The sequence below is a fragment of the Neodiprion lecontei genome, chromosome 5 (genome assembly GCF_021901455.1).
Source record: "Neodiprion lecontei isolate iyNeoLeco1 chromosome 5, iyNeoLeco1.1, whole genome shotgun sequence".
NCBI lineage: Eukaryota > Metazoa > Arthropoda > Insecta > Hymenoptera > Diprionidae > Neodiprion > Neodiprion lecontei.
Genome location: NC_060264.1, coordinates 2672564 through 2699386, shown reverse-complemented (window position 1 = coordinate 2699386; position 26823 = coordinate 2672564). Strand labels below are relative to the sequence as shown.

The 26823-nt window shown below is 39.6% G+C and overlaps 1 protein-coding gene and 1 long non-coding RNA gene across 2 annotated transcripts; one reads left to right on the top strand and one right to left on the bottom strand.

The window, feature by feature from the left end:
- The first annotated feature begins 1867 nt into the window (after window positions 1–1867).
- LOC124294383 (T-box transcription factor TBX20-like) lies at window positions 1868–24176 on the top strand. The gene is made up of 6 exons (XM_046739322.1): window positions 1868–2021; window positions 7154–7304; window positions 16937–17246; window positions 22350–22496; window positions 22907–23429; window positions 23682–24176. The coding sequence occupies exons 1-6, from the start codon at window positions 1883–1885 to the stop codon at window positions 24161–24163; spliced, it is 1752 nt and encodes a 583-aa protein (XP_046595278.1). The 5' UTR covers window positions 1868–1882; the 3' UTR covers window positions 24164–24176.
- Window positions 22368–26791, bottom strand: LOC124294384. Its single transcript, XR_006904292.1, has 5 exons — window positions 26271–26791; window positions 24030–24168; window positions 23676–23932; window positions 22812–23389; window positions 22368–22504 (listed from the first exon to the last, which is right to left on the bottom strand). It is a non-coding gene; the product is annotated as an uncharacterized LOC124294384 (long non-coding RNA).
- Window positions 26792–26823: the final 32 nt, after the last annotated feature.

Genomic DNA, 26823 nt, shown 5'->3' with positions numbered 1-26823 from the left:
AAAATCGTGAAATACCCTCGACGTTTGTACGTTGGTAGCACTGTAACATCAACCTAATTGCACTCCGGTGTTTTTCTTTTCCAATGAGTTGTCCAAAAAAACAAGTAAAAAAAACAATCTCTCTCGTAAGATCGTCGCCGCGATAAGAAGCCCAACAAGCAAAGACGTATCGTTCCTTTATTTAACCAGAAATTCAACGTTACTAAACTCGACCGATCTTTATCAATGTACAGTTACGAAGCCTATAACCGCAATTTTCTCCGATATACGGCCGGCAATAAAGCTTAAATGTTCGAAGGAAATATGGAGTTTAATTGTTGTACGTTAACTTTTCGCGACCATATTGCGAGAGTTTCAGTTTAAAGTGCCGTAAATACATGCCGAGCACGTTGTTATAGGTATATATACGTTAATTCTTAGAGATATCCTCCCCTACAACCCCATTCGCCCATTTTCTTCTATTTTTTTTTTTTTTTTTTCTTCCACTTTTATCTTTACTCTCTTCCACATTTTACTTCTAGTACGATATCAGAATCCTGAATATTTTATCGGCTCTTCGAAACGTATCGCAAACGTTCCGATTTTCATCGTTCGACACTTTTCCAAGACTCAAAATAACTTTTCTAACGGCAATGGAAAGAAAAAAAAAAAAAAGAAACAAATCCTCGTGTAAAAACGGCACAGAAATAGAATTTTCATGATTCTTGTCACAAAATGCGATATTGGCAGCCCATTCTACGTAACCTACAGACCTCACATTTTGAGCGAAATCAAACTTTTCTTTATTCTGAAACACTCTGATATAAGTATATTTGGCCATATATTTTATTATAAGAAAAAAAAAAAAAAGAAAAAGAAAAAAGAAACGTGTCGTTTGCTTCACTCGTCACAACGCACGTATTTCGAATACTTACATTCATCGATTCGTTAATTAAAATGTTACATGTTTCGCGCGCGTGTGTGTGTGCCTGAGTACGTTTATCAAAAAAAAAAATCAGTAATTTTCCGAGTAACGGTCAAGATTGCCTTCGTACTTCGAACGCTTCGTACTTAAGTATATAATCGAATCGTGTATGATTTTTGAGGTAAAAATTCCCTCCCATTAAACGAATTCACGAAAACTTACAGCGCGATGCAGGTGCGACGGTATAAATTTATCGTATCTAGGTGTAAAGTAATTATACTCGCGCCTCGTTATTATACCTCGTATACGTATATACATACATACATATATATATATATATATATATATCTATCAGCGAGCGTCGCCGTAATGCACAAGTCGAGAGATCGTCCATAGATACAGCATAAAAGTTTACCCTCATTTATGACTCAGGTCTAAGCTTCGGGCCAATGAGAAAACTGGGCGTGGCTAATTTCGGCCAATCAGCAAGCCGAGTTGCGGGGGTGCCAAGTTCGTGGATACGCGGCCACTGCTACGTGAATGAAACGAAATTTCAGTCGAGCGCCAACTGTTGCGCTGGATGGTTGAACAAGTTCCGTGCAAATTTCGAACACAAGTTTGCCCCTCGTAAAGTATCTTCGTCGTCGTAAAAATAAGAAGATCGAACGGTGTTTGGAATAAAAAAAACCGCTCGTAAATAATTTCACAATTGTTCGGGCTGGATTTTTTTTTTTTTTATTTTGCGTACGAGCCGATGTATTTCGATGTTATTTTTTTTCTTATATTCGTGTGCTTGGATAAATTGAAAAAATCATTCGATATCGGTTTTTACGTGTGTTTTTTCAACACGTGCGCGTAACGATTGTCTGCATTTGAGTGGTTGCGAAAAAAAAAAAAAAAAAAAAAACAGAAGTAATAATAGTAATAATCACATAGAAAAAATCAAGGAAACACCGGTGATAAGAGACTTTATTTGAAATGAGCCGCATACCGCAGTTGGAACTGGCCAGATTCCCACCGGCCAGTGTACTTCATACCCAACTTCAGATGCATCATCAAATGCTTTACCGGCAGCACAATATGACACACCATCATCATCATCATCGTCATCCCGCAGGTTCGTTGATAACAATTTCTTACGTTTTAGAATAGCAGTAGACGCTTGCCATTGATCAAATAGTTTATTTACCTTTGGCGTAGTTATGTATTTGGATATGGTAAAATCGATGCTTCGTTGTTATTATCAAATCTTAGTTGAGCCAAGTTGTAACGATCGATAGAATTTTGTCAATAGTTAACAAATCGTATTTGGCTGAAGTCAAATTTCATCGTAATAACAAAACGACTATTTCACCATATCCAAATGTACGTTTGTCGACGGTAAATAAACTCTCAGTAGCTCACTAAGTTACTTGAGCAGCGAAGTTTTCAGTTTTCGAATACGCTTGTTGAAGAAAACTCGTCTACTTTCACATTCGATGATTCGAAATGTGTCTCAAGTGCGTGTTGCGCTCGGCTAATTGGATCACCCAAGTACGCCGGCACTTATTACAGGTAATTTGAGGCATTCCACAAATTGATCCCCGTGATCGGCTATTTTATCTATTTTTCAATTATGGTGTAGTGTGTATAAAAAAAAAAAAGTTATCTCTCACCGAGTTTTAGATTTTTCGTACCACGGATTCGATTTTTACCGCTTCGAAAAATACAGAAGCCAATTTTTCGAGCGAGTATCCCTAATCGTTTATATTTAAATTTATTTCATTAATTCTTTGTTAAAAAACGAAAGAGTAAACAAAATTGCCGATGGCGAGGGTCGTACGTAGGTCGCTTCGGTTTGAAATGACATTTACATCCATCCAGTTCGACCTCTCAATAAGAACGCTCGCAATTAGAACGCCTTCGTAATAATCCGATCGGTAATGTGGGACAAATGTCGGTAACTCAACCATCTGCATACATCGCCTGTAATATCATCGAATTTAAAATTGCCTCGGCGTGATTAAGGATCCGGCATAATTACGTCTACCGTGTCAGCACCGCCGCAAATCGGGAATAACCCAGCAAATTGCATAATCCGTAATACGTTCGCAGTTCCCTTAACCAATTTTTTACATGCGCGTGTACAGTAGTCCGACCTCTCAATAAGCCCGCTTCTTCGGTTTCTCGCTCTCAGCATCCCTCCACTCGAATCTGGCAGGGTCCTATTGAGAGGTAGCGGCGCCAAGAAAGAGAGAGACGGAAATCGAATGGTGCAGCCGACGAAGAGGACAAAGTGGAGGTACCTCATTTCCTAAAAAAAAAAAAACTTCCACTTGGGGGTGGTGGGAGGACTTACAGAGAGGTCCGACCGTATTTCGAATAGTTTACGGTGTTTTCTTACATTCAAAGTCATAATAATTCACGGTTCGGAATGCCGTACATAATTCGTGCTGATCACTGTATTACCGACGGCTTAGCGTACAAACTATCGGCCATTGCTGTTGGATTAATCGATTTCTTCGATTGATCAACGATTTCGAATTAATCGTTTTCTTTTTTCAATCGATCGACTAATCGACAGTTTATATTCACCGTTTCTTCGATTAATCGAAGTTGCCTCGTAATAATTCTGCAGATCAATCGGCACCAGAATCGAAACCATGACGATTAATCGATCATTTGGTAAAACGATCAATCGAAGCTGCACAACACTGGTATTCGGCTGTTCAAATCTCCTCTCGCGCGCACCTTTTCCCATCATGTTCTCAAAGACGTCCCTTACGTGGGACGCAAAGGGGGGTGGGGGTGAAAGAGACTATTACCCGCAACGGTCACCTTTTTTTTCCATTTTTTTTTTTTTTTTTGTCTTAACCCAAGTCAAACACAAAAGACAAACATCTTTATGCCATTAGGAATAAAAACTAACAACGCGATAATAGTTCGACCGGTAGTGTGGTCTCCGAGAGACGGGACAGAGAGAGAGAGAAAGAGAGAGAGACGGTGGGCAGATGTTACTTCGTGTCAAACTCTATCTGTGTATAATAAGTATAGGTGCAGGGCCCGTAATGTGTGTACAGCGCGGGCAAGCAGAGAGAGAGAGAGAGAGAGAGAGAGAGAGAGAGAGAGAGAGAGAGAGAGAGAGAGAGAGAGAGAGAGAGAGAGAGAGAGAGAGAGAGAGAGAGAGAGAGAGAGAGAGAGAGAGAGAGAGAGAGAGAGAGAGAGAGAGAGAGAGAGAGAGAGAGAGAGAGAGAGAGAGAGAGAGAGAGAGAGAGAGGCTGGGTGTAGTCAAAATCCCGGAAGAAGTCCTGCATCATCGGGTTTTAGTCTGGCCCCCGCCGGGGGAGGTTGGGTAGGTGGGTTTTGTCGCCATACCGCAGACCCGACCCCCTTAGGGACGATGAAAACGCTTCGGGAACACGGGACGGTAGTTTTCTTCCTTTTTTTTTTTTTCTTTTTCTTCTAGCCCCCACCCCCCACCCCCTCCCCCTTATTTACCTTAATTTTTCTTTGTTTTTGTTCGTTCCGTAATGGTGGCCCTCGCGAGTTGCGAGATGACAGCACACTTACGATGATGTTCCAGGGTGGTTGTAAGCGGGGGCTACTGTCGATGAAATTTGGTGAAGAGATAAAAGAGAGAGAGAGAGAGAGGGAGAAAGAGAGAGTGAAAAAGAGAAAAAAAAAATAACAAATTGGAGAAAATTGGTGGGACAAAACAAGCAGCTCCCTTATACTTTGCGACAGGTTAATAATATTCATATTGAACCGCGGTATGTAATCATCGTTAATCTTCTCTGATTCACTCTACAATGCAGGATAAACGAAACGGTCTTACCGAGGGTCTTGTTCTCTTTATGTATCAGGGTGGTTCGTTTTTTTGGACATTTTCAATGTGTCGGTGAAAAAATTTGTGACAAATACTGAAGAATAAAAAAAAAAAACAAAAAATGCACAAGTCCGTAAGGTGTACATATAAAAGTGAAATAAAAAATGTTACGACAATTGGTAGCGATCTCTAAATATTTTCCTACCTCCTTCAGGTTTTGCGACAACTTATTTTTTTTACAGTATTTGTCACAAATTTTTCGGGTGACCACCATAATATACGTATATGCACAGTCCTACTTATGAATGAAGAGTAATTAACTCTGTCTGTAGCGGGTAATCGATTATGTAACAGATTTTAACACATTTCTGGTCAATCACTGATGACGAATGTCGTTTGTTGGTTGTGAATGAGACTACAACGTTCACCGCCCGCTTTCCGCTCCTCGTTTATACAATCATCGTTACCTAGATTCCATTTATCTCCTACATTTCGTGTAACACTTGGCCGCGTCTTTATACGAAATAATTGTGGGTCTCTTTTTTTAACGTATCCGTGGAACCCCCAGACGAGGGATCGAAGGAAGAGTAGGAGGAGCTCATCGGTGACCCTGGGGACTGAAAGTCCCATTTTCCATGACCGTTCGTCGCAACCATTCAGTCGTCTTTATCTAAGGGGGTAATTCCGTTTTAATGGTTTGTTTGTTTTCTTGAGCTGCCTGCCTGCCTTCCGTCGCGTTGAAACCATCAGTCCAAAAGGTGGGATTCTCTTATAAGCGTTTCTTCCTCGCGTGTGTGCGTCTCTAATAAACGTTACGTCACAAGGGATGAGGGGAAGGAAGCAGTTGGAACAGAGGCCGCGAATTATAAGTTCATTAGACACGACGACCTCGGTGGGTCGTGTTCGTTCTCCTTCTCCGAATACATCTTCCGACACTTCCAAATCCATCGTTAATGTCTCTCTCTCTCGGACCATTAACCACCAGGATTTTTATAGACAGATGTTGAAACGCAAATTCGTATTGTAGGTACACTTGGGTCCAATGAATCTGAGGCGGCTAATTTTTTACACTAGACAGTTACGTTGGCAACAATGAGAAACCTGCAGCGCCATAATCGGCCGACCGCGAAACAAACTCAATCTCAATAAACGTAACACAACCCACGACCGTCGAATCTATCCTTAGAATTAACGTGCCAATCCAACAAGTCATTATCTTCGCGGTATTCTAAGGTTAGATTTGACGGTCATGGGTCATGTTACGTTTATTGTGATTGAGTTTGTTTCGCGCTCGGCCGACCGTGGCGCTGTAGGTTTCTCGGTGTTGCCAACGTAATTGTCTAGTGTAAAAAATTAGCCGACTCAGATTCATTGTCTCCAAGTGTACAAACGTTTTACACTTTTTTTTGATCCAATTCCTTGTGCATATTATAGAAAATGGGTTAAGGTCCTAACGAGTAGGTTCATCCGTAAAGTGCCCCCATAAAAACAAGGGGGGGATGACGACGATGATGATAATAATTAACGCACTTCTTCGTCCGGCTTCATGTCCACTTTTGCTGTTAATATCAATTCAATTTTGTCGATCACCTTGCGTTTCTTTCTCTCTTACGCAGGCGTTTTGTTACACCGCCAATGGATGATTGGTACAGTTTTTACTATTCATTTCGCAAGGGCCGTTGTATCCTGAGACGTCGTTTTTGGCAGATCAAAGTACACCGCGGTCTGGTCATCCGTGTAATCGTTATCTCCTTCTTAGCCGTGAGTACAATGAGTCGGGGCAGCGACGCCGAGGATTTCTTCTTCTTCTTCTTCTTCCGCCTCTTCCAGAGGACGCCGTCAGCCCCCAACCACCACCACCACCATGGAACCACCACTTGTCCTATCTCCTCTTATTATAAATACCCATAATACGCACTCGTTCGCCAGACCGGAAGGACAAGACACTTTTCTTCTCCAGCTCTCCCTTCACCCGTGTCAATTTCACCGCACTTGCGCTCTTTCCAGGCGAACATTATATGCCTGGATCCATGATGTTTTGTTATGACATGTATACGTATATACACGTACGCACACACACATAATACATTGTCCATTGAGATGCGCGGATAATCCGGAACCACGCTGTGTCTTCGCCAGTTTTCTTGTTGTGTATAATAATGTCCGCGGTGTGTACTTCAGGTTCGGAATGGATATTACACGCTTGGAATAAAATTTGAAAATGGAACCCTGCCACCTTTCTATTCATTCCACTGTATTCCACCAGCATTTTCTCTCACGATTTTCAAAGTTTCTCCCAATATACATTTTTTATTTATGTATGTTATTTTGGTCTGTCGGGAAAAGAGACGTCATCTTTTTCATTCACTGCACTATAGTCAGTGTTTAAAGTGCTTTTATTAATTCGTAACTAATACCTTTCCGTTTTCTTTTCTTATTTACAGAGGAACTGACCAACAACGGATGGCTTTTACCACCGACTCCTGGCGCCGGACCAACGCTACCCGGCAACGTCTCGGTATCGCTTCAAAATGCCAAACTTTGGCAACAGTTTCACGCGGAAACAACGGAGATGATAATCACGAAATTGGGCCGGTGAGTGAAAGACTATGAGTAAAATGTACCAGGTTAAACTCTTTCCAGCGCAATCGTGCCGTCAACCGATGATGTTCCTTTCTTTTTTCACTCTTTCATCCTCCCTCACCGCCAAGATCTTGGTTTCCTAATTTACGTCCCAGGGACGCCAGGGATCAGTGTGAAACTCGTGAATAATCCAACAAACCAAGGCACAACAGCCTCAGCTGACCTAAGCCGAGCTGACCTCGTTACCGACACCGAGTCCCGATACCCGGACCTTTTCCTCCATTCGACGTGACCATTCACGCGGCTCTAAGTGCGCGGATTTCTCACTCACTCGGTGCGCATGGGAAGGGAGTCGGGCTGCCATCGGCTGTTTAAAATTAAAAGAATACACCCCGACATCCAGCGGCTCTTCAGCTGCCAGACCGACGCTTCCAGGACGGCCACGACGACGCGGCGCGTCTCGACGGCGAGACGCAGGCGCCTCCTGTTCGGGACCTTCGGGACCTCCGAGATCGCGCTTTGGGACCGGCACACGCATGGCTGACTCGGCCCTTTATATATATATATATACATATATACCTATGTATATTTAGTGCTGCTGCTGGTGCTGTTGTTGCTTACCGGGATGACTGCAGTCACGTCGCTCTTTGCCAGACTTGAACCCCGCCGCGCCGCGCGGTCCCTTTGACATTTACCAACCGCGAAAATTTGGTGAAACACGTTAATTGCCCTCCTGGCTCCACGTGGATATACGTATAGACACTATGCAGAGATAACGATGATCGCACGCGCACGCTTGTTTTATTCTTATTTTCTTTTTTTTTTGTTTCTTTTGTACGTGGTTTTTTTCCATCACCTACCTACCTTCGTTCGTGCGGACATAAATTTGTCCGGTACGCGCGAATACTTTTTTTTTTTATTTTTTTTTATTCGCATTATCATTCTTACATACGAAAATTCGACCGTCTAGTGAACAATTGAAGTCGAAGTGTCTACAATAATTTATTGACTATTTGTTGTTTAGTTTTTTTTTTTTTTTTTTATTCTGTAAAACCAAAGTTCGTTTATCACGACACTTCTAATCTTCCAATCTAGCTGTAATTGATTGTGTATATATATATTGTGTATATATATATTGTAACGAACCAGGGGTTACAGGATAAAAAATTATTAGGAGCGTGAGATTACGAAGCGAATAAAAACAGTCTGGAAATTAAATTATGAGGAAAAAACCCTGGTGAAAATGATTTTTTACAATTTTCTACGAGTTATTAGGGAAATTGACGTAATTTCGTACAATTTCGTGCAAAAAAAAAAAAAAAAAAATTGTTTTCGTATAAAATTGTAAATATGTGTAGTTTTACATACAAACTTGTAGGTTATCATGAAAATTAGTATTTTTGTGAATAAAAAAAAAAAAAAAAAAAATCTACAAGTTACTACGAAAACTAACAATTTTTCACGAAAAAACTATCCATATTTACAAATTTGTAAGAACTAATGCGAAATGTTTCAATGTCCGTAAAAATTCGTAATTATGGTAGTAGAAAATTTCACCAAGGATGCTTTAATGGCAATGCGTGTTTACGGTTTTAAAAGTCCGAAGCATGACTGTTTTAACGATAATACCGATTGACGCAGGAATGAAAACTCCTCAAGTATCTTTTATCTATGACGACTACTACTTATAGATAATTAGAAAGGGTTGTAAAACTGGTGATTTCACCCTTTGTAACAATATCGCGTACCTTTAACAACAGCGCCGAGGGGATCGGAGATATAAATCGAGAAGCGGGATAGGTACATGTGAAAACGAGAAAAAAACAAACAAACAAGATCAAGAAAATATAGATCGAAATGAATAAAAAAAAAAAAAAAAAGGTATCGGGGGAAGTAAAACATTGGGCGGGATCATCGAGAGTTTGGGTCTCACGCGCGTTCGCCCGGTGGGGGGTCGTCTCAAGGCCCAGATATTGTGGGCATATAACCTATAATGCGTGCAGCGTGTATGGCCAAGAGAGAGAGAGAGAGAGAGAGAGAGAATACGCAGGGTGGCGGTGGTGGTTGCATTGCAGCCATCGGGAGCCGGGCCACCACCCCGACCGGGGGTAGGCAAAACCGACGGACAGTCGACAGACAGTCGCCGGCCGGCGCCTCTGAGACTACTTCTTCTTTGTCTTAGGACCGACGACTTAGGGCCGCCAGGCCTCCTCATCTTCCCTCCTCTTTGCGCGGCCAAACGAGTCGCATGCCTCGCCGATGACCAGCTGAGATCCCCCGCATACCAAAATTACGCTATACCATTAACCACCCACCACCCATCCAATCGATCTTTCGCTTTCTCGGTTTAAGATACTTAGCGACCCCCCCCCCCGAAGTCGAAGGAAACAAGTGAAGTGAACAAGTTTTCGGGTGATTTACACTTTTTTTCAACCTGAGGTATAATAATTAAAATCGTCGTGTATTACAGCGGTAGAAAAATTTAACTAAACGTAATGCCCCGGCAGGTTCACTTTTATTTGTTATCTGTTAGTCAATAAGACGTAATTTAAAAAAATTTCAACATTTAATTTGGAATTCTCGATTTTTTTTTTTGTTTTTCATTTGGTACTACATTGAACGATGCTTGGATCAAATCAAAAATATTAATGGAATTGCTGGGATATATTTTTTTTTTTTTTTCATCTTGGGTCCTGGTTTTGACCGAGTATACTTGCAAGTTTGTGAAAAATCCCCGATACGATCTTGTTGATCTATTGAGTATACGATTTACTCGATACCGATCGCCAATGCGATGTCTATGCGTCACACGAGCTTAGAACACATGAAAATAGAGCCGCCTAGCTTGTCTACACGCTTGTAAAACGCACTTCTATTGGCGTCGCGTCGCCGCGTCCCTTCAGCGTCCCCCCCCCTCCCCCCTCCCCACACTAAAATATCCCCAACCGGACCCAAACCGATCGGAGCTTGGCTGGCTACGCTGATTTAGAAAGTCGGGAAACGCGCCGCAGATATCTTCGCGGACCTCGGAGATCTCGGGTCAGATAAGCTGCCCGGAGGCCCGGGAGTTTTGGGCCCGAGGTGAGATCCTCCTTCGTTACTCCTTCCGTCCGTGCATATCACGCAACTCACTTCGTGTCATCGAATTGTTGTTGTTGTTGTTGTTGTTGTTGTTGTTGCACACGTACAATAACATGTTGAAGCAGTGTCAAGCCTTTCGCTTTTAATTTAGCGGTCCCAAATTTTTTTGATTTTTTTTTATCTCTACTCATTTTGGTTCAAACTCTCATCCCGCAACCTAAAATCCGGTTCTTCTACTTTCGAATTTCAATTTATAAGACGCGCGACTGCTCTGCAAGAATACCTAGCTATGCACTTGGGACAATTTATACGTACCCAAAATGCACTCAGCCCAGTCCCGGAACTAATTACAACCGCCGTTTGTGCCGACCCTGCTATTATCCAGTTCTTTCTTGGTCCGTTCCGTTGCAGGGTTACGTTTATATACCTGTGCTTCTTTCTACGTTACTATCTAAGAGACGGGTGAAAAGGTTTTTCCTCAAGGAATTTGGGCCTTGCTGTTTATGTTTGGTTTTTGTTTTTTTTGTTTTTTTTGTCTACTTTCATTATTCAGTCTGTTTGTAAAGAAGACGTACCGAAAACGATTCCTGATTCTTTTTAATCTTTGCACGCTGCGTAGCTGGATGCAGCGCAGCGACGATTTTCGACATTTCAACCCTAGAACGGTAACGTTATTATTTTTCTTTCGCCTATTTCGGAAACGAGGTGGTGAAAAAACGTTGCAATTTTTTAAATTCCATCTCTCTGATTTTCTTCATTTTTTAACAAAGAATCACGTGGGCCGAAAAACTTTTTCCTCAAGTCAAAAATTGATGTATCTCGGATTGCAAAACGTATTTAAGCAATTCTCTCGTGGCGGGAAATTTAAATCCGCTCGGGATGTTTTTTCACCCGCCGTTATCGTTCTAGCGTAAATATTCAAAAACATTTCAATCTTATTATTACAGACGTATAACACATGAATATCCATCGAGCTTAACATATTTCCATCGCCCACGTAAGATACAAATATCGAGTGATTTCGGAGAAATTATACAAGTTGCCAGAGATAGCTGACAATAATGTTCCGCATGTTCTTTTCATCGCCTACGTTAAAAACAAGGTCCGGTACGTTGATTGTAACGCTGCAAATTCAACAGAATCACGGAAGTCGAGGGAGGCGGAGTACAGTCGTGGAAGAAAAGATAAATTAATTAATTTTGCGAAGCGGTTGAGATAATTTGACAACCGCTCGTACACGCTTGTAGTTCACGCGTGTCTTGCTGCAGGATACAATTAAATGATAATTTAGAAAAAGATTTCGCACAATAATATGGATATAGTAAAAAGAAAAAAAAAAAAGACAAACGGGTTATGTGTCTAACTAGGTATTATTTGTCTAACTTGTCTAGCGAACCTTGGCCTAACTATTTTGCATTCAGGTTAGAACAATATTGTCTGCCAAAACAAGTTTAAAAGAAACAAACCATATAAACCGTATAAACCATACAAATAAAAATTAAAATCAATGTCTTTTGGCCATAGGTGGCGTGACTGACGTCAAAGACTCGACTTTTCGGAATCTAGAGTTTAGTTTGCTTCGGGAGAAAATTTTGCAATACCTCGATACAATACCGAATAGGTGTATACCTCCTAGCCAAACCTTAAGTACCACGTGTTTGCCACATGCCAATTTTTTTCTAGGTTAGGTTCTAGCTTTGTGTCGGTACACAGGCTATGCAGCAAAGTCGCATGCTGCAGGCCAATTGAAACTGATCAGTACTCCGAGGGACGCAAACGAATTACTCGAGAATCGTTCGCAATAACGTCATACTCTTAAAATGTTTCTCGCTTACCTTTCTGTCTTTTTTATTTATTTATTTATTTTTTTCATTTATTTTTCACGTCCATTGCGTGCGGTTTGTTTTTTTAGTTAATTTTTTTTCACTCCTTTTCTATCCGTTTCGTTGCCCCCTCCCCCCCCCCCCCCCCCCCCCCCCCGCCCCGCTTAAAACATACGTTGCTCGGAAATGAAAAACAAAAGAAAATAAAAGTATGAACAAATTGATAGCAACTGCATTAATATTACAATTATAGACAGCACTTTATAGACAGTTTTTAATCATTTGAATGAGAAAACTCTGAAATTAATCCTAAAGTATTATGAAACTTATCATGCATTATCGTTATACATTTATAATTAGCTAGTCGAGCCATGCTGTTTGCATTTTTGAATTCATATATGTATAAAAGGACTTTGTGCCCGTAAAATTTACAAACAAAATAAACATGGAATGAAAATTGCGCTTTCGAAAACACCGTTTGCACAACAGTGAGTCCCAGTTTAGGGGGTTGAAAGTCGTCGTTGCAGCAGGGTGAGGAGGGAGAGGTCGGCTTAAAGTGCAGGCGCCGTCAAGAGGGCGTCAAAGATGCTTAAGCCTTGTCTATGCTTTTCTATATATACACGCACAGACGCGTAAATACGACTTGACACAACCGCGTGGAAAAGTCCGAATTACGGTTGTCGCCTCGGTGAAAATTGGGCCCGAAAACCCGACGCGTCTATACATATCTATGTGTCTACATATAGATACGTGCCAGGGTGGTTCGTTTAAAAATTTGTTTTTTGTTTTTTTTTTTCCCAAGTTGCCACTCGAAAAATCTGTGACAAATACTGTAAAAAAAAAAAAAAAAAATAAAAATTGTCGCAAAACCTGGAGGAGGTAGGAAAATATTTAGAGATCGTTACGATAATTATTGTAATATTTTTTATATTTAATTTTTACGCGTACAACTATTACGGACTTGTGCATATATTAGTTTATTATTTTCGTATCGTTGTCCGATTAGTCATTGTTCATGAAAATCGGTACTGAAAACTAAACAGGGACATTATTGTTTATGCTATATTCCTATTTCGGTAACAAAAAGACGAGAACAGACAACTTTGGAATTGTTTAGCGCAGTTTGGTGTTGATTGAACGGTTGATCGGACAACGATACGACAAAAAATAAACTAATATATATATATATATATATATATATGTTAAAAGCATTAGTCACAAATTTTTGGAACGGTACCCTGAAAAAAAAAAAAAACAATACATCCGTGTAATGTCTGTGCAAATGTGCCGGTCTGCAACAAGCTTGCAGGTTCGCAGGCCTGCAAGTCTGCAAGTCTGCAACACGATTGTTCTCTCTTAACGTGGCGCCGTCGGCAGCCGTCGGTTTTACACCCTGACTGACGCCACTCGACGCCAGGCGACGAGACGCCAAAATTCTAATTCCCTACACGCTTCGGTCACAGTGGCTCAATTGTTGTAATTGATAGCTTTATCACACTGTTGGAAGAATTTAACTACATACAAATATCCCACCAGGTTCACCGTTATGTTCTTGTGTCATTTGTTATATTCAAATACGTTTTTGTAATATCGACATTTAATTTGTCATTTTTACGTTTTTTTTTTTTTTTTTTGTCTTTTCCGTCTAACAACACACTTTTTTTTTCAATGTTTCAACCAATCCGAAAATTTTAGCTCGTCCTGCCGGGACGTTTTTTTCTTCTAACCGAAAAATCGCAGGGGAAGCTTTTAAGGGCGGTTTTCAAGTTTCTCACTTGAAAAACATATCGTGTTATTACGTATGTACTTGACGTTGAAATCTAGAAAATTTATCGTAAAAAAATTCAGACTGACATTCAATCTCGATTTGTTCTTCTTCTTCTTCTTCTTCTTCTCTGATCTTTATTTTTCCTCGATATTTTCAAATAATATTTTCAAATATATATATATATAAATATATAATTCCAAATTTTTGAGGAGGAATTTTTTTTTCAGAGAGGTGAAAAAACCGAAGACGCAAAAATTTCAGGAATCCGAGATATGTGCCATATATACGTATGGCTTGAAACGGTTTTCACTTTCTTTTGTCTTCTTTTTTATCCTACGTATATATGTGTGGTTGTATTCTTATCTCAACCTTAACCCCGCATGCTTCCTGCATGGTATATATATATATATATAGGTATACACCAAACTCTTGAAGGCGTGTCTTACGGTGCAGATAAAAGGCGAAGTTGCAGAAGCGGCAGCAGCAGCAGCAGCAGCACGACCGAAGCAGATACCATAATACAACAATTATCACCGGTTCCTATCGCGTGGCAGACGATGCCTTAGACACATAGTACATACGTATATATATATATATATATATATATATATATATATACTTCCTGCAGGCGTGGTCGCGACGCAGAAACAGACGCGGAATCTGGCACGCGCGGAGTGATCAAGAAAATATAAACGAGATGATCCATACGCGTTGCGATAAGACTTCTTTTTCCGTACCTCGTCCGACATCGAGCCGAAGTCAAAAATCTTCACTCTCATCGATAGAACGTTGCGTTTTTTTTTGTTTGAAAATTTTTTTCACCGTCGAACGAAAAATAAAAAGGCTCGACAACGATCGCGTGACTAGATTTGACGGAAGAAAAATTGACTGAAAATCTTGTAACACACGATGTTTGTAAAGGTTGTAACAAGGTTTTCGAATCGGCGAATGTATACCCGATTCCAAGCACAAAACTTACGTCATCAGCTCGAAATAGGCGGGAGGGATGAACGGTAATTACGCGAGCAAATACCAAAAACTACCTTTCACCTACCGCAGCCAGCAGAACTAAAAGCATGGCAGGGATTTGCGACTCTTTTTAACGGTGCGGAATTTTCGTAGGAGCTTGACTTTCGGGCAAGTCCTGCAAATGTTTCCGAAGTGTGTCCGCTTATACCTATGCATAACTGTTGTGTACCGTTTACACGGAGCCCGATCTTTTCCCATACCCATTATTGCTGATCCTGCGATAATATCGAAGGAATAATCGCTGCACTCGGCACTCAAGTTGCAGTGGTTTGAAAATTCTTCTCTCTAAATGTAGAAATAATTGTACGTGAATAACCAAAGGGGGGGAAAAAAAAAAAAAAACGAAAAAACGTATTGCAGCACACGACGGATGTGGAAAATAATTTTTTCTACACGCAAGATTTTGGAACGGATAGAGAGAAAAGTAAATTTTATTGTAATACCGCAAGTTGGAGAAGCGGATGCTACGCATGTTACGTGCAGTATGTATAAAAGTATATATATATATATATATATATATATATATCTCTGAGTGTAAGATAAAGAAAAATCACTGCGGAAACGACATGCGTTATGTACGCGGTTATTTATCGTACTTTGTCAGGGAGGCGGCGGCGCGGGGCGGAAAGTGCGTGGCGGGGGGGGGGGGGGGGGGGGGAGCGAAAACAACTCGGGTAAAATCTTTTAATCTGTACTGGCATTTCCGGTGAGAACGAACGACGTTAACAGGAACCACTTTGCAGGTTTTTGATAACGCTGATGGTTATATTATATACATACATACGCATTGTGTGGCAGCATGCGGCGTTTTCAACGATGACGATGACTAATTACGTGGTTAGAATAACGATTGGCGTGAATTTTTCTACAAGGAAATTCCTAGGGGCTTATATCCGTCGGATCGATAACTTTTCAGCTTAAAATTGTAAAAGCTATTAGTAATAGATTGGGAAAATGTTGAACAGGCCAACGTGAAACATCGTCGTTTGAAAATCAAGATGGCCGCCGTGCCGACACACCTGCGATTTAATTATCGCTCTAGGATGAGTTTCGGCGAGTATGAGTTACCGATTGCAATTTTTAGCCGTAGAGAATAACGGCAAGAAGATTTTGTTCATCGATTTACCATCGGTGGAAGTTTCTAAATATCGTTAAAGATCATTATCACCGGCACCCGAACGTCATGTTTTCTTTTGTCTTTCCTCCGCTCCCCAACCTGACTCTATTCCTGTTTATTTATTTATTCACTTATGTTCAACACTAGAATCCATCTTGACAGACGTTTCGAGGCGTGTTTAGCCGCACTCACACCAAGCCATTAAATGTCACGCCTCGTCTTCCGGCTCGTCGGAGGCGCGGCAATTAGCAATTACCACCGAGCAATTAGCATTATAGTACATTAGTTTCGGACTTTGAGTTCCGGCTACCACCGATAGCGCCGAAAAGTTTTACGATGAAATCTCGCTTCTCCCTGGTATTAAACGTACGACAGTTACACGTATGTAAGGTGGTAGGTAACATAGAAGGCGATCGATCCGACGATTACAACGACAAAGACATTTGTCCCTGATGATTTACGCCCGAAGAATATTTAGTCGTAAAATTTTTCGAGGAACTTCTAATCGTAGCTTCTTCTTTTCATTCCAATACACCAAGGCCTTCCGCTTATCTCCGATCACTCGCTTCTTTCAACTTGGAAGAAGAACTTACATAATCGGTCGGGCATTTCAGTTTCTATAATTAGTTCTTATTACTAGTCAGTTCTCGCTGTTCTTCAAACCGCTCTTCTGCGTCGCAACCCCTTTTGAATTATTGTTATTATCATCATCATCATCATCATTATTATTATTATCATTATTATTATTATTATTATTATTTTTGTTTCGTCCAATCAACATTAACGTCCGAATTGAATAAAAACGTTTTCCAATTCAACCTTCCAGCCGGATGTTTCCGTCTCTTCAGCTTCAAATCGAGGGCCTTGAACGACGCGGACGTTACTGTCTTCTTTTGGAAGTAACGCCGGCGTCCCGACGCCGTCACAAGTACCTCGGCGGGGGCGGAGTAAATGGCGGATCGGTAAACTCCGGCAGGGGATGGACGACCGCTGGACCAGCTGAACCTCAGCCACACGTTAATCGCAGGGTTTACCTTCATCCGGACAGCCCGGCGACCGGTTCCCACTGGATGCAGCACCCAGTCAGTTTCAATAAACTCAAGTTAACCAACAACGCCGTCGATCATCACAGCAACGTGAGTATTTTTTTTTCGTTTTATTTATTTTTTTTTCTTCCTTCCTTTTTTCTTTCTTTGTTAACGTTGTCCGACGTACATATATTTTTCACAGTCGCGTTCTATATCGAGAAAAATTTCATTTGTTACGTTGACTGGAAAAATTGAGCAGAGCAGGTATCGTTGAAAAAAAAACTGTTTGAATATTGTTGGAATTAGGAAAAACGAGGTGCGCGTAACCATTTTGCGCTATCGTCGATCCTTTTATGGTTATTGAAACGCAAAATCATTTTGTTCGGCTTACTCTACTTTTTTTTTAGTCAAACGAGGCTTTAGCGTCAATTTATCGTTACGCGAGCGTTAAATTTTCGCAACGGTTACAATTATGTGAAAGTTTAATTCGTTTGTTTATAAATCGGTATGTTTTTTATTGATAAAAACTCGAGTAACCGGCTGATCTATAATCGACAGGAAACTTGTACAAATTCATCATTCGCATGTCAGCGGAAGTGAAGCATAAGTTGTAAAAAATTTTGCAACGTCGGTGTTTGTTTTTCTTTGTTTTTTTTCTCGTCTTTATTGCATTTTTACTTGCAACACTTGCAAAAGTACTTGCGAATTGTACGTTGACTTTTTACACGGACTGCAGAGCTTCGGGATTTTGATGGGTCTACGTTTTACATGGAATAAAATTAAGATCCGACAGACGGAGAGAAAAAAATTCTCGTTCCCTTTCACGTTCGATGGGAATTTCGGTACGCGGCTTATGGCGGCTGTGCCTTTGATACCGCCTCCTACCATAAAGCCATATCAACCTTCCTAAATTCGATTTACCGTCACTGGGGTGGGGGGGAGGAGTATGCGGGGTAAAAACTGGAAGCCAAAAGAGAGCGCGTGTTCGGTTAACTCTTCGAATTTATCGTAGACTAGAAAAAAAACCTTTCTAATCGTCGTGATAAAAGCCGCCGCGTACAAAGCTGCAGATCGGGTTGCGCAAGTATTACCTGTACGTTCAATAAAAATGGAGGGGGGGGGGGATGACGATTAGGATGATTCGAGAGGCGCCTCTTTACCGCACACGCTGTGAGTGAAAAGCTACATTTGTTGCGATAGGATGATTTTCTTCGCTTCTAGGTGGGCCCTGCCTGCTTTCTGTGGACTGACCCTCCACCAAAGGCCCAACCTTGCCGGTCTTGTCGCGTTATTATCTGTTACGACGAACGCACAAGCATTAGTCGGCTAGCTACCGTTAGACCCGCTGCCGAACAGATAAGACCCTAACGATCTCGGTGCTCCGACTGGCCCATCTTCTTCGGGATCCGCTCAGGCAAGGCCCAAAAGTTGATTTCTAATTCTCGAATCAACGCGGCAAACCTCGATTCATTCCTCTTCGGAATATATGTGTCTATAGTCGTACACCACGTGTCGTCTTCGCGTTATGACGAGCCGTACTAAAACCGGACTCGAAGCTTAACGATCCGCGCTTCAATTAATTTCTATGATAATTATATACGTATACTGCATTAGTTTGTTTATCGATTCAGGATTCATTTACCGATCTATGTATAATCGTACAGCTTTTAACGCTGTAAGATGTAAGGTAGGATTTATCATAAGTCGGTGGATCACGTGATTTGTTACATATTAATTATTATACGTAGGTATATTATACGTTAGATTGTACGAAGAACGTATTTTTTTTTTTTTTTTTATAGGGAATCGGACGACGATCTACAAAATAGAAAAAAAAATATCTCGTCATTTTACGATAAATCTGTTATTTCGAAAAAGTTATTTATCGTCAAGGATCGAGTAAGGATCTTAAAACGACATTTTGAAATAGTAGATATTTTACGTAAAATGATAAAAGAGACCGTTTTTTTTTTTTTTCCTACTTGTTTGTAGCGCGGCGTTCAATTCCCTTCGAAAAATTACGTTCTATGGGTCTTATCGGTACGCCAATGCGTTTACGTGTTATAAAATTCAATGGTTGAAAAAAAAAAAAAAAAAAAATGCTATTCCCCACGTTACTTAAATTTGGGGAAGTATTGTAGAAAATCGCGACGAGGCATACCTCTAAATATTAATAATTATCAAAAGCTGAAAATTTGAGAGGGCATCTTTTTTTTTTTCATCATCGTCGATTCGAACAATATTTTCGACTCGGAGTTTGAAATGATGAAAAAAATAAAAAATAAAAAATAAATAAAATCGTAAATTTGTTTTTTTTTTTCTCACATACAGTCCTACTTGTATAATATATGTATATCTTGCGATGCGTGTGCCTTTTTACCATCGTCCTTTCACGAGACACGTGCTCTTCCGCGCATGCGATGCCTGGTTTCTGCACCAAGGATATCCACGTATGTGTACGATATATATACACACACACACATGTATTTATACACGTGAAGCGTTATAAGAATGCGAAGAAGTAGACCTCCCATGCATTTCTCGGGCATGTCGGACTTGGTGTTTCCACCGTAATCCGAGACCACAGCCCAAGCACCTAGACAAGAAGCTGTCTAAACACTAGCGTCTTAGATAAACGGGCCCCCTTATTATGCGTTATACGTGCTTTTGTGTGTGTGTTCTATACGCACTTACTCGCTTACTTTCTTCTACTTTCTTTTTCTTTTTTTTTTGTGTCTTTTTGTACGTACGCACGTCTCGATGCAGCTTCTTTAGGCAGAAACATAAGCAGCGGCAAATGTGATCTGCTCGGCTTTCGACTGCGGTAGGCGCGATTTTAACGGATAGATGCTTACGATATATGTTCGACTTTTTTTCCTTGTAGGTGTTTGTGTGAACGTGTATGTGTGTATACGAGGCTTGAGAGGGTTAGCGGAGTATAATTTTCAACCCTCTTAATATTATAGTTTATTATGTATACAGTACGTTGCAAAGAACGGGATAAAGAAACGCACGTACGAGAAAGAAATAATTGTACTTTATGTAACAGGGGAATAAAGTCGAGCTTATTCCTGCGATGAGAGAGATTTTTATTTACGGTTAACGCTCAGTCCTTAACTATTTTCATTTTTTACCACAATCGAAAGATATAGTTCCAGGTAGAAAATGAAAATTAGTTTTCTTGCTGTTACCGGAAAGTCCAATATCCGTTACTATTCTTTCTCATTACGATCGCTGTTGCTGTATTTTCTTGCAACTGTTGCCAAAATTTAATGCTCGCGCAACGATAAATTGACGTTAAAGCCTTGTTTGACTAAAAAAGTAGAGTGAACCTCAGAAACTGATTTTGCGTTTCAATTACATACCAAAAAAAGATCGACGATAGCGCAAAATGGTTACGCGTATCTCGTTTTTCGTAATTCGAACAATGTTCGAACTTTTTTTTCTAACGATACCTGTTTTACTCAATTTTTCTAGTTACCGTAACAAACGAAATTTTTCTCAGTGTGCGTTACATACAGGATTTTATTTCCGACAAAACTCTGGCCGCAATATTAATTTGTAAATTCGGACTTTTCGGAAAATGCGTTTTAGGGAAAAATATGTCATTTTCGTCCCGCTTTCGAGGTCAAAAAAGTTAACTTTATGGTTGAGTCCGGAATAAACAATGTTATATACATATCTGCATTGGGGTTGATTGAATACCTCCCCCCCCAATTAAAGACTTGTATATTTTTATCTAGTTTCCTTTCGTTTCTATAACTTTTACTATATTGTCATTTTAACGTGTGTGTATGGAAACGAATTACGGTAATCCAAGTTTAAATTTTACGGTTTTTATTCCTTGTAAATTAATGTTTTTTCGCGAATAGAACTTCACTGCAAAAGCACGCACACACACATATATATATGTATGTATATAATTTCTTTAATAACGCGGAGCAGTTAGCTGCACGAAGGGCTGTGGGAGTGGGTTATTATTGTTATAATTGTGAGAGGCGTTGTTGACCCGATTAAACCCAATATTTTTCACAGGCAACAATAATTCTCGTATAAAATCCCTGCGGGAAGTCAGAAATGAAAAATTGACCGGCCTTTTTGCATCGCTAAAATTACTTAAAAATTAGTTTTCAAATTATTTTCATTGGATTTGTAGGAAAATTGCAAATTTCTACTCGGTTCTTGTATCGATATATGCGTATATAGTCATTATTATAAATATATAATAATTAAGTTATAACGAGAAATTGACGAGGTAATATCGTTGATATTATATTATTAGATATGGTGAAAAAATGTAACCTAAATGGCAAACGGCAGCTGCAGCTTCGTTGATCACGGAGGCAGGAGGAGAGATTTTAATTTCAATTTTCTGCAAACTTTGCACGCATTGCGGCGGGCTAAAGCACAAGAGTCTAATTGAGATATATGGGGATAACACAGAGATTACCGCGTATCTCGTCTCCTCTCTTAATAACGCGCGTAAAATCACTTTGAGCAATATACGTGCGAAGCCGCTGCAGTGCAATAAAAAGTTCGACTTGCGATAGATTCTTGCAGTTATAGAAATTTACGTACCTGTAAGTTCGTTTCGGCGAATCTTTTCTTTTTTTCTTTTTTTTTTTTTTTTTTTTATTTAATTTTCTCGTTCTATTATTATTAATATACATCATTTTTAAAATTTTGGGTCATTTCGTCGTATCGATTTTCGGGAAAACCACTGTTAATTAACGGTATATCACTGATCCAATCTCTTTTGCTTAACGAGTCCGAGTCTGATCATCACATGTTATGATACGAAGAAATCACATCACCTGACAGTAATTGATGTACTCGTGTGTGGAGGGTTTTTTATGACATTACGAATCAAATAACCGTTCGGAATAATAACGCTGAACAATGAAAAGAATTTCTTTATCTTCCAGAATTCATATTTAAATGAACCAGTCTTACGTTCTATACATTGAATAATAAATTATCACAACCTTCATTTATTACTTACTTTTTGTTTTCCTTTATTGCTGTAATATTTACGTTGGTAAATAAGTTTTTCGTTGATAGTACCAGCAGCGGGTCAATCGGACATTGAAATAAAGAAGCAAACTTTGTTTAATAAGACAATTTTTCTCTTCCATTAGGCACGTGAGAGGAATAAAACGACTGTTGTAATTTATTGAAAATTAAACGACATGTTCTTTTCTTCTTTTTCAGGTCGTCCTGACGTCGATGCACAAGTACATTCCTACGGTTTGGATTGTTAGGTGTGACGATGTATCCAGGCTGACATTGCTCTTCACGCAGCCAGCCTCGTCCTTCTGTTTTCCGGAAACGGAGTTTATCGCGGTTACCGCATACCAGGTAAATGCCTGCAGGTCGGAGAAGCGAAGAAAAAGTCGTTTAAAAAAATGATAGCGTAAAACGCAAATGAAATGAAAATTGAAATTAATCTGAGTAAAAACTAATCACACTTTAGCTAAGATTTTGTTTTCCATTATAATTTCTATTCAACGCGTAGTATAAGAACGCCGTTTTATTCGTGGTATAAAAAACATTGCTGGAGTTGTATCAATTTTTTAAACGGCTTTATTATTCATAGCTTCAAGAATTTTTTCATTGAAATTAACAATAAAATGGTAACATGGCGCATATTGGATCGTCCGAGCTGTAACTTACCCCTTAAAAAGTGTACGTCAATTCGTTTTCCCTTAATTTCTATCGCGACTAGTGAAACAATTTCTGAGCCTCGTTTTGACCCGTTAATTTCACAGAACGAGAACATCACGAAATTGAAAATCGATAACAACCCGTTCGCCAAGGGATTCCGTGAGACGGGTCAGTCGCGTTGCAAGAGAAAAATGCAGAGCTTCGATTCGTCGGAAGTTGACGAGGATCACCTCCCGCATCACGCTGGAGTACGGGAAGAGGACGACGAGGAAAACATGTCCTCCTTGGAATCTGCTTCGAACCCTCTGCTGCCCCAGGTCTTCGACGAGGATCAGCGTCAGCGGGCAAAACGGGTCGCCAGCGAAAGCGGAAGTTTCGACGACAGCGGCGTCAGCAGCTCGTCTTCCTTGGCCGATAGAATAAGTCCTCAGTTTCAATTGAACTCCGACAATAACCGGAAGAGCTCTGCCACACCGGCGCCCTTTCAGCCCCCGCTTCATCGGCCTTGGATAGACCACGAGGAGGAGAACAAGGAGAACGCAGGGGACGACGGCGTCGCGACGCCTGATTCGCAGAGTCATCTTATTCTGCAAAACCGGCATACCACCGTCGAAAACAATCAGAGTGGTTAGTTCGACGTTATATCACTGTCAAAAATTTCTGTATGGAACGCTTCGTACACTGTATTATATTCATTTTAAATTTAAGACAAGTACGTAAAGTAATTCGCGTCGCTGTATCGAGAATTTGTAAATTTGCAAGCTGATTTTGTAAATGTGTAGTACATTCACGATAATCTTTAACGGTTGAGTTACGCATATTTTTTCCCTTATTTCGCGCAGTTATAGAACGTTTTTAATGCATTTCATTTACCAACAGCGTGGCAGCAATACCATAATCATCATCATCATCATCACCAGCAGCAGCAGCAGCAGTATCCCTCGTTCGTACAGCCGGAAGTACACCATTATACGCGTGACGTATTTTCACCACATCATCATCATCAACAACAACGACAACATTTTTCGCCGGCCGTCGAGTTCGCCAGAATTAATCAACATATCCAGAATCACTATCAGCAGATGCATTACGGACAGTTGTACTGCAGCCAGATCAGTCAGCTCCAAAGACTTAAGAATATAGCCATGCAATTTAACTCTCCACGTTTCACTCCAGCCTTGACACCTCGGTGCTCTGACCTTTCTCCACCGAATCCAATCCTCCTACCTTTTTCCCCGAGGGTTAATAAAGTTGCAATCGCAAGCCAATTCGACCGTCACTCTTGTCCGCCTCTCAGTTCGCCTCCATCGCCTTCCCTTTCATCCGTGGCTTCTATCGATGGGTCCTCCGCATCCAGTTGAGCTTACTTTTTTCCCATGACAAAAAAAACTGATTGTTACGCATAGATTACGCTCATTTCTAAACGCGATGAATGTCATTCTTTTTTTACCTTCTCGCGTTGACATTCTTTCGTAAAGGATTATTTCCAAACTTGTAAGACTGACTAAATATTTTGCAATGCATCGTATGATATTACGTGGTTAGTTATATAGTCATATACAAATAGGTTCGACTGTATAAAAATAAACAAATTTATATGTAGCTATGTATACATACATATACATATATATGTATATATATATATATATATATATAATGCATGCCAAACAGAACTACTGGTTTCCAGTATTTCGTCTTTCTTTTTTTTTTTATACAAATTTCTGACAATTCCACTCTTCTCATGGTCGTTGCATCGGAATTTTCACTATCGATGTCTGAATTCCGAAAGTATGGAACGAATACAACTGCTTAGGGATGCTAATTAATCGAATATTAAAACTTGAACTGTTACCTTGAAATTCATATCGTTAGCAAGTCCTATATCACTTAGCGTAGCATTAATCTGTAAATATAGATATACCTTGATAGAATTACCGATATAGATATATTTAGTGCTCACAGGTATGTGTTCAATATCACATACCCGTCCTAACAATCGCACTTCTGAAAAAATGTGTACTTTTTGCAGTTTTCATTATCTCAATTGCACATGTACAGTACAAGGTATGTTAAGCAGGTATTAGTCAATGTAAGCCTGAGAGATGATAGCACTGTTATACACATACTTTTGTATATCTATTTATAATATAAGTCAAAGTTTATATATTTTTTATTGTTATCACGATTATACTTTAACGAAAGTTTTTATTCTTTGTTAAAATAAATAAAAACAAATTTTCTTGATGCAACTACAGTTACTAGACATCGTTTTCGCAACGACTATAATCGAGGATATTATATTTATATTTAATTAAATTTAGGAAAGATGAAGAAAATGTTAGCGCCTGACTGAATACAACTAGACATACAAGTGTGCACGTGGCCTATTCGTCAGGCGCTAGCTGAATCAATCATTCGTTTATTAATTCATTTATTTTGAGTATAAAATTTACAAGTATATAAAGTGAAATAAAATTTTATTTATTACCTGTTGGTACAACTAGACTATAAACTAATAAACTTGTAAGTTAAGACTATAATTATTAAAATATAAAAATAAGATAGTTCGATATTATCGAATTTGTATCGCACGCGATTATAACGTTCGATGTGACTTTAGATTGCATCACGATTGTCATATCGAACAAAACAATAATATTTCACGTACTCACAGAGTTTCTCGAGCGAAAATTTTATCACCTAGTTCTCAAACGTAAGCTAGGTCAGTCATTATATTCAAATTCACTTGGCGATCGGATTTGAAAACCAATGAGGTAGAATTTCCTGGTGAATGTTAAACGATTAACGATGTTATGTTATACCGAATATTTCTCTAACACACAGACACGTAAGCCGCGTCGTTGCTCGGGTTAAATTAATTAAATATGTCACCAATCCCTCGATTACATAACTTCAAATTACCTCATTTCACAATCAAAGTCACGATCACTTGGGGCATGAAAAGATTGATTCAAAACAAAGCGGCTTATTACGGAACATCTCGTATTAAGCATTGACGTGCTAACTACTCTGATACATATGTATGATACACGTTCGACGATCAGCCGCGGTCATTAGTATATCTTATCGAGACTTCGTTCTATTATGATAAAAATGTCTCTTTTCAGTACATAACAGATACGTTGCACAAGAAGGGTGACGAAGTCAATAACGGCTTTTACGAAGTTTCCGAAAATCGGCATAAATGTCAAACATTCACATCGTATAATTGACTCGCAAGTACGTAGAAATACTCGTATATTGATCATTCCAAAAAAAAAAAACACGTCAAACGAGTTGATCAACTTGGATTAAAATTTTATACCTATATTATTATTATTATTATTGTTATTGCGTCGATAAAAATTTTCGCAAATCGTGTTACGAGATCCGTAATTTCGGCAGCGGTAACGACCTTGAAGGTTTTGCTTGCGTGATACGTATAATAATATAAATTGATACACCTACCTAACTAAAAAATTAGTAATACTGCTGTCCGTTCACTTTTTGGCTGTGGCGCGTATTGATCAAGATAAACATATTACGTTTCAATCTATCTTACCGTTTGTTGTGCGGTTATTGCCGGTTATTTTGAATTTCAAATTTTCACACTCGCATATAATGCCACGTGTAGAATTTCCCTCTTCTACCTTCCTTTGTACGTATGCATCGTATTCCGCGATCGCTTATGCTACTGCCATTAATTTCATATTTTTTATCCGCTTGGAACGTATAATTTCATATCAATTATTCGTGATTCAACTTTTTTCGCATGCCTTGTTTTTTTTTTATCCGTCTATCTGAGTCAGCCGCATGTAATTTCGTTCCCTTCGACTGTAATTAATTCACTTCTTGATATGGGACCACGTCACACTAGTAACACCACGTAAACAAAAGACGTAACGTAATAATAATTTACCTATTAATTGAATCGACGGCGTTTTTATTTTGTCTTATTCTCTCCGAAGTATAGATCACTTGAGGTAAAACCTGTTTGTGTAATGTTTGTCGGTTCTGCGGA